Consider the following 8,762-nt stretch of genomic DNA (forward strand, 5'->3'; position numbering starts at 1 on the left):
TAACTAAATAATCAATTTTCTGGATTTTAGTTGCATCATCCCCTTTACTGACCCTTATCTTTGTCTTAGGAACCAATTCATATGTCTTCTTTTTAGGAGCCTCCTCTTCCAACTTCTTTTTGCTCAATCTTCGACAGTTATTCATCAGTTGACCAATAGAATGGCAACCTGTGCAAAAGGCTAGAACATTTTCGTATTCAATCCCAACAAAGAAAGCAAAACCATCTCTTTCCACCAGGATTTGGTCATGTAGAGCCTCCTTAATATTTATCTCCACCAAAACTCTAGCATAATGCCCAAAGGTGCAGTTGGATGTTGCCTCATATAACGAAATTGGAGAACAAGATTCTCGGGCTCCAATATTCCTGAGGCAACCCAAGTATTTTCACCCAACATTGAGAATATGATTGCCTTTGATGACTTGGGTTGAAATCTGGGGTCCATAGAGACATTCTAAGGAATCTAGGTTTCAGGGACCATGCCCCAACTGAGCATATGCTTCTCATATCTTCCATTGCGGAGAATGAGAAGTCATAGTATCCTTTTCCCAGAGACACCATGTTCCAGGTTTCTATCACCGACCACAAATTAGTAGTTTAGCTTTCAGATCTGCATATTTCATAGGGTTATCTCCCTTTGCTAAGATTAGCCTTCCATGGAGGTGATTTCTAAACCTTTGCAACCCCGCTTGGTAATCATCCTCATGGATTTTTATAGCTATTGCATCTCCTTTGATACAAGGCCGAGGCAATTGAGAGATGGCAATATGACACGAGTTTTGAAGAACCTGTGCGAAAGACTTCCTCAAAGAAGAAGTTGGAGGAACTTTTATCGCTGGTGCATTTTTTGAACCTCCCAGAAAACTCCAAGGGATGAAAGTTGTCATGCTTAGTCAACTAGCCAAAAATGATTTCTATACTCCTAGAAAGTTGGAAGAGGATCTAGATTCCAGGAGTTTGGAGCATGCCCAAGCAGAGCTTATCAATAATCATCCTTCACCAGCAAGGATACAAACATGACACTTTTCAGATTTTCATTGATAAACAAAAATATTATCCCTTCATTAAATACCCTACTTCTTAATACAATATTGACCATTTTAGAATTAGAATTCTTTAATCATAGCCCTTAATTAGGGCAACATTTAGCAAAGCTATTTTTATAAATAAACCTAGTTTTACACCAGACTTAATGTTTTAGAGATTTCGGTTATACTATAAATTAAAGAAAACAAAACAAGACTTATTCTGCCCTCTATATATCCCTATTATTTTTAAGTAGTTTTTTATTCCAATTGTCTTATAATGTCTATTATTAAATATATATAAATAATTATAGTTGGAAATTTAGTCAATGCCCATGGGACTTGCCGACCCGTACTTGTTGGGAATTAGTGTATGAAAAATATATCTATTAGTCTAAAATACACGATTAGTCTACTAACTTTTCTAACGGGAAGGATGGGCCACCTGGGAGCATTATGCTCTTCTCTTAATTATTAAGTATTATATTTTAATTTTTTATTGGATTTGAAAGATATATAATGTAATTTGTTTGAATTAATACATTGTTATGTATAATTTAAAAAACGAGATAATAAACTATGATTATTTATTTAACTTTATGTATTTTTTCATATTTAGGATGAAGAGAGTATGATATTACATTCCCTTTTCACAAATGGGCATGTCTACCCTAATTTAAGTAGGGTTGCCAATGCTATACATAATTGAATCTAACACATTCTTAAGTGATAAAGTGCATTACAAATCTTAAGATTAAGGTGCAATTTCAAACCAACAACATGTCAACACATATTGGTTGAAGCTCATACATAATTTCAGTAAAATTTTAATCAGTAATATGATTAACCCTGCATATGCTTAGTTTATTCTCATTCAGCTCTCTACCCTTTTTAGGTTCAAGAACCTCATTTTTTGGAGTCATGATGGGAGCAAGTCATTTCTCCTTGTATAATCTCATCATCTTCCTTCAAGTTTGAACAAACTGCTTCATCACCAGATATTTCATCTTCAGAATCATTGTCATCTGAATGTTGTGATTCATTAACATCATTGTTAAAGTAGTTACTTGGTGATGAACAACCAGAATCAATAAAATTAGACATTTTTTGATCATCTTCTCTCATTTTTTGTGCATAAGCTTCATAGTTGAACCCAGCTGTATTTTTTCCACCAAAATAGGTTTCAAGTTTGTCCTTGTCAAAGAGTTCTTCTATCAAAATGCAGCTCCTTGAGTTGTTAGGGTAAGCAAATGTCACCTTTTTGAGAGTACTAGGTTCAAGAAATGGTTTGGCCATCTACTCCAAAAAGAATGCATACTTATGAAACACATAAGACAAATATAACTAGTAATACAGAATTTCAGAAACAAATGTCATAACTCACTTAAATTACCTCTCATGACTCAAATGTGTGTCTATATATGTTCCCACAACCCACTTTTTCATGCAATCACCATGTAATTTTATTTTATTTTTGCAGTAGTATCAACAATACAAACTTCACAAAATAGCTCATCTAAGTACAAAAACTAGTTCCCTTTCCATTTGATAATTATTAGCATATACTATCAGTAAGACAATTTTATTACATGTATGCAAAAGTGGAGCCAGAAGATCTATATATATATGTTGAGGAAAACAACAATGGAGCCTTAATCCTACTAGGTAGGGGCAGCAGCAGAGATTTATATTGAGGAGACTAAAGAAAAAACAATACTTATCAAAAGTGTAATAAACTTGACTTAAGTCTCATCTCATAAAATCTATAAAAAGGGGTGAAATAGGTGATATTGTGATAACATACCTTCAAAAATGACTCAAATATTTTTGGTGGATTGTAAAAGATTGCAAGACCCAACCTCTCAGGGTAATGACCTTGTAGCACTTGAGCAATCTCCTTAGTGAACTTCAATGATATGGAAGATGTGCTCCACCCTTCAAAATCAATAAGCCAAACCATTTGTTCCTGATTGGAACTTAGGTTCAGTATTGCATTCTCCAAACAGTAAACCAAGTACTTTATCTGCACTGATGCTGAGTTTGTGCCCTAAATTAGATACATAAGATCTTAGTCAAATAAAAAACTTCATTAGATTAAATTATCAATGATATCTAAAACTTGAAAATGCTCATAAGAATGAAAACAAAATTTTGTGTGAATTCTCATGAAACTATTTATATTTTTTTTGATAAGCAAATGTATTAAAAATAGGTACAAGGGATGTCAACTCGATTACAACTTAAAATAAAGTTCAATTTGAAACTATTTAAACTACCTGGATACCACCAGGTCTCATGACAAGAACAATCCTCCCTTGCTTGTCCAAGTAATCAGCTCTATAAAGGGTTCCTGTTGCAGCTTCTTGAGATATATCATCCTAATTGTGTATCAAAGTAAAAGAGATAATTGTCTTTCAGCTGCAATTTGCATTGCATTTGTCAAGTTAACAATGAGTAATTTATCACTAATGAAAATGTCACAACCATGAACTGGAATTCTATCATGTAATTGGATAAACAGAATAAATGTTTGGAGAGAGATAGAGAAATTTGCAATGATAAATTCACTGAATTTGTTTGTTTTGTATTCGCATAGTATTACTACTGGTTTGCATTTTTTGGATATGCAGAATAAAAACTTGGAGAAAAGTAAGAGATTTACAATCATAAAGTCAACAAATTCACTTGTTTTGTATTGACATGTAACATTACATCTGCTTAATATTTTTTTGTCTTTGTTTTACTTGTTTTTAAACTGGTATGAGTTATATTTATCTAAGTCTATGTCCATTAGTTTTTACCTAGTGAATATGTTAGAAAACTAGGATATTTAACCACTTTCAGAGCGAACTTGTTATATCTAGGGGCTTGATCTGCAACACAGTAGAAGAAAACAACAAGGTAATGTTCAATCACCAAGGCGTGTAGGAATATTAGGTTTTAGATTCATTTCGCCACCACCAACATCTGTCGTAGATTGGATGCAACATATGTATTAGTGAATCCCCTTCACGATATAATGGAGATCATCGGGGAAAAAACTAAGCGTATGACAATATTATTTTGTAGACTAATGGTCTCCTTAACTTACTTCGCACACGGATGAGAAAAGAAGGTGATTTGAAGTGAAGAATGGTTGAGAGGTTCTAAGCTTTTTCCTTTACTTTAATGCACTAAGGTGATTTTATTTATATACCAACTCATCCTCAAATACAATCGAAGTAAGATAAACTGTAATAACGAACCAAAATGTTTGTTATTCAGTGGCCAGTGGTTGTGCTCTTTCACCATTAGGTATTGAACCCATCAATTTTTTTTTGGAAAGTAACATAATATACTCTTTAATATGGGTATGGATATGTGGTATGCGATATACTACTCTATCAAATATATGCTACGCTAGAGTATATTTAGTTGATATGTTTTTTAGATTTTAGTGGAAAGACTTTAATTTTTAAACTTAATTATATTTTTTTATGAATAATTAAATAGGTTAAACTAAATACATTAAGAATGATAAGTATTTTTGAATGATAATACTCCAATGTAGCAAAAAATAATAAAACTCCACATATTTCTAACTAAAAAGACCAACTTTAACAACTTAAATAAAGTCCAAATCTATCAAAAATAGTCATTTTAGATTAGAGTTTTCTTTTTCCCTATTAGCCACCTCCTTTTGCTATCTTCTTTGTTAGTCACCTCCTTTTTCACTCTTCTATGCTTTCTTCATCTTCTGATCATACCTTGTCATACTAGTTCATCACATACCATATTTCGGAAACATAGAAGAACTACGAATCGGCTCTTGCAAATTGGTTCGTGGGATACAGAGGATATGAGCGAATTCTATGACTATGGACTTTTTTCTCATTTTAAACTCTTTTAAATGGCAAAAAAAACTTAAAATTGAAGAATTAGGATTCTTTATTGTCTTTTCTACCATAAAATTTATTTAACTATTTGCATCATGCAATGTTAGGAAGAGGTGCATACCCATCGAATCTTCTCTGGCTTGAACTCGAACCTCCATTTTATGGTTCTTTTCAACATCTTCGCAGCCTTCTTAGTACTATATTTTCCTGCTTTGAGGTATCTTAGCACTGATGCATCCGAATACAGAGATGGGAACTTATCAACAATTGGACCAATGATCTTCTTGACTTCTCCTATCTGGAAAACAAAGTAAATCAATTTTTTTTGATAAAGCAAAATTCTTCATATAATGCTTTCACTACTCATAAACAACTTCTGAGCTATAGAGTTTATTTATTGAGTGTTAAAGTCTCAAATCCTTTAAACAAGGGAAATCAAATTTTTACATGAGCTAGTTTTTTCAGGCTGCTTTACAAATTGAGTTTTGGCGGAAATAAAGAAAAAATAGAAGACTTAATAACCATCTTACAAGTCTATTTTATGTCTCCGAAATCTTTTCCTTCAATCCTTCTCTCTATTACCCTCCAAAAATCAAATTCTACACATACGCTTAATTGAAGTCGGGCTCATATTCTAATGAAGTTATTATTTCCTTGCTTACTCAATTGAAATAGAATCTAGGAAGAGAATCAATTATCCTTATTTGATCATGTCTGTGTATTGGTAGGTTAGGTGATGATGTTAAGAGAACATAATTGATTATTGCTTAAAAAATTACCAAGAATACATGCAACCTTTTGAATTGAAGAATATCATTCAATACCACTGCAACCATATATAGCATCAAAATAACCATAAAGTTAATCACTCCATGTTCATAAAATAGAGACGAAGTAATATCATGTACCTTAGCCTGCTGCTGTTCAGGTGACAAAGTTTTTTCTTTCAATTTTTTAAATGACATCTTTCTTTTCAAATCCATAATGAAAAGCTAAAGGAACCTGAAATATGAAAGTGAAAAAAAGCCTTAACTTTTAATGAGTTCTTTCCTCATCCTAAAATGGTACCGTTTACTAAGAACCAAATCATCGATGGTCCATTATGATATTTGTACAAAATATAGGTCTAGGGTCAGGTAATAAGAAATTGTAATTTAGGATTAGAGAATAAGTAAAAGACAGAAAACATTTTAATTTATCATATATGAGATGCAAAAGACAGATCGACACTTAAGATTTTTAATTAATAACCAAATTGAATTTTCATGGACCAAATATGTCTTTATATTTGTTTATATGACCAATTTAAGACTTTATTAAATTTAAATAATAAAAACAATTTAGAGAAAATGAATATGAAATATATTCTTAAATTAACTATAATCTAATATTCTATGAAATATTCTAAAACACAATAATAATACCATTATATAGTATAAATTATTTCCTTATCCTAAAATGGCAATACACCAAAGAACCATGGCCATGTCATTAAAATTAGGGGTGAGTAAGATCGACCCTATCCACTCACCCAATATGGCCGATTATGATTGGGTTGGAATAGGATCGGGTTTAGGATTGGGTTTCGGTTCAAACATTAGACTCAATCAATATTTAGGGTCGGATGAGAACCAAGCATGACCTGACCTGATCCTTCACATGGTCACTCACTCATCATGTTTGTATATGTCTATATTTAACTATGTACAGAATAATGACATTTTTTTGGTCGAAAATATCATTGATTTTCTAATTTTTTATCATATATACATGATTAATAATATATACATATGTCATTTTATATATCAAATTACATATTCAAAATAATAAATAATATTGAGAATATTTTATCTAAAATAACATACATTATATTTGATCGCGTCTAGGGTTGAGTTCGAGTTTAAAGGTTGATCCGGATGATATTTAAGATCGAGTTAGTTTCGGGTTTAGGGTCGGACCGGGTACCAAAAATGATTCAGCTAATATTTAGGGTTGAGTAAGAGACAAACCTTAACCCATCTCATGTTTACCCGTAATTAAAATAATGACACTATAAATAAAATAATGTATTACTAACATAAAGGTAAATATTATGGGGATAATTTCCAACCAACAATCTATAACTGGATATACAAAACAATACTCTTTTAACAAACCTTGTTTCACACTTGTCATCTAAAAAAATGTTGATATAATAGTGTAAGGTTCTGTTAGCTTAGAATAACAAAAAGTTTAACAATTAAATTTTTGGATGTGACACTTATTAGAAGGGTCACATACCTCAAAATAAATTAGTTCTTTATCAAAAAAGGTGAATAAATATTTTTGGTAGAACAAATTTTTTTTTCACAAGTCATGCATGATATTATTAGAGATAATAACATATTTCCCTCAGCATTTTGTTTTGCCCTTTCGTGATTCTAACTCAACAAGTTTCCTACCCAACATCGCTCAAGATCAATAGGTGGACAAGGACAGGCAAATGTTGTGGTCAAATAATAAAACGTTACCCATAAACCAAAACATCAATGTCCCCATCAAAATATTATATTAGCATTGAAAAAATCAAACCAATTGTATCACTGGCTCTTCACTAAAACAACAAGGTATATACAATTGAAAAGTGTATGCAAATGATGAAAATAAAAAAAATAGGGAGAAAGTAAGAACAGAAAAAAGAAAGAAAGAAGAAGCTACTAAGGAGAAGAATAAGGATAGTGAATAAGAACATCCACAATACCAAACAACATTTTCATTCTTAGTTGGGTTTTACATATTATTTTATAATTTATTACAATTCCTCATAAAATAAAAACAATATATATTTTTTCTCACAATGACAAACATCATTTTTATTCTTATTTGGATCCCACAACAATCAGCATCTACCTTTTTCCTATAACATCTATCTCCTTATCATCATTTTCCATTGGTTAAGAACAATCAAGAATTATTCTTATTTAAGAAGAAAAGTTAAAAATAAGAATGACACAGTGAAGAACAGAATAAGAATATTTGTATTTCGTTAAGAACCACGCTAAGAACAATCATTGTGGTTATTCTAATTAGAGAGGAGGTGAGGAAGGACACTAGCATGGGTACCTGAGAGGGAAGGACTACCAAAAAGGGAAGCTCTAGAAAATAAAAAGTAAAATCAACATAATATAATATGACATTTTTATCCAAATTAGTATGTTCTTTAGTAATAGAGAGACAATTACCTAAAAAGCATGAAAACAAAAATAATAGAATTTTTTTTTTGCTTTAAATATAATGATATGACACTTTTATTCTTAAATAAAAATGTAAATCTAAGAATTTGTCTCTCCATGGCATTAGTGGAGGGATTCTCTTACCTTTTATCCTCTACGTTTACGGTAAAAGCAAAAAAAAAAATCCCTCTCCATTCAGTCCAGTTAGATTTTGATTGGACTTAACCAAAAAGCGGAAAAGAAACTTTATTATATTGACAACCACTATCTCTTGCTTACAAGCTTTATAATTTTACTCTTCTTCATTCATTTCCTCTTTCTATATAAAATATGTTATTCTTAGAAATAAAAAAAATTAAATTTGTATTAAATTTTTTTAAATACATTATCATTATTATTAATATTTATAGCCATATTTTTAATATTGAGTAGTAGGAATGGGATACACGGTCCATGTAATAGCTAAGACATAAATAGGCCTAGTTAAGTTCAACTTCACATACACAATGACCAATATAAAGACAAATAATATATTGATATATTATTTATATTAGTGTATTATTTGTATTAGTGTATTAGTATATTAGTTAGTGTAACAATGTATTTTATGACACAAACATTGAATGACTAATACATATATTTTATGATACA

The 8,762-nt window shown here is 31.0% G+C and overlaps 1 protein-coding gene across 1 annotated transcript; it reads right to left on the bottom strand.

Annotated features, from left to right (window-relative positions):
• Positions 1-1,713: 1,713 nt before the first annotated feature.
• LOC109336880 (random slug protein 5-like) lies at positions 1,714-6,060 on the bottom strand. The gene is made up of 5 exons (XM_019573703.1): positions 5,808-6,060; positions 5,021-5,197; positions 3,301-3,402; positions 2,829-3,071; positions 1,714-2,320 (listed from the first exon to the last, which is right to left on the bottom strand). The coding sequence occupies exons 1-5, from the start codon at positions 5,880-5,882 to the stop codon at positions 1,931-1,933; spliced, it is 987 nt and encodes a 328-aa protein (XP_019429248.1). The 5' UTR covers positions 5,883-6,060; the 3' UTR covers positions 1,714-1,930.
• Between the last annotated feature and the right edge of the window lie 2,702 nt (positions 6,061-8,762).

The sequence above is a fragment of the Lupinus angustifolius genome, unplaced genomic scaffold, assembly GCF_001865875.1.
Source record: "Lupinus angustifolius cultivar Tanjil unplaced genomic scaffold, LupAngTanjil_v1.0 Scaffold_1_149, whole genome shotgun sequence".
In the NCBI taxonomy this organism is placed as follows: domain Eukaryota; kingdom Viridiplantae; phylum Streptophyta; class Magnoliopsida; order Fabales; family Fabaceae; genus Lupinus; species Lupinus angustifolius.

Coding starts and splice junctions, on each gene's coding strand:
- LOC109336880 (XM_019573703.1), bottom strand. CDS start 5,882: ATGGATTTGAAAAGAAAGATGTCATTTAAAAAATTGAAAGAAAAAACT. Junction 5,198..5,807: donor CTGAACAGCAGCAGGCTAAG/GTACATGATATT, acceptor TTTGTTTTCCAG/ATAGGAGAAGTCAAGAAGAT. Junction 2,321..2,828: donor TATTTGAGTCATTTTTGAAG/GTATGTTATCAC, acceptor TTTTTGGAGTAG/ATGGCCAAACCATTTCTTGA.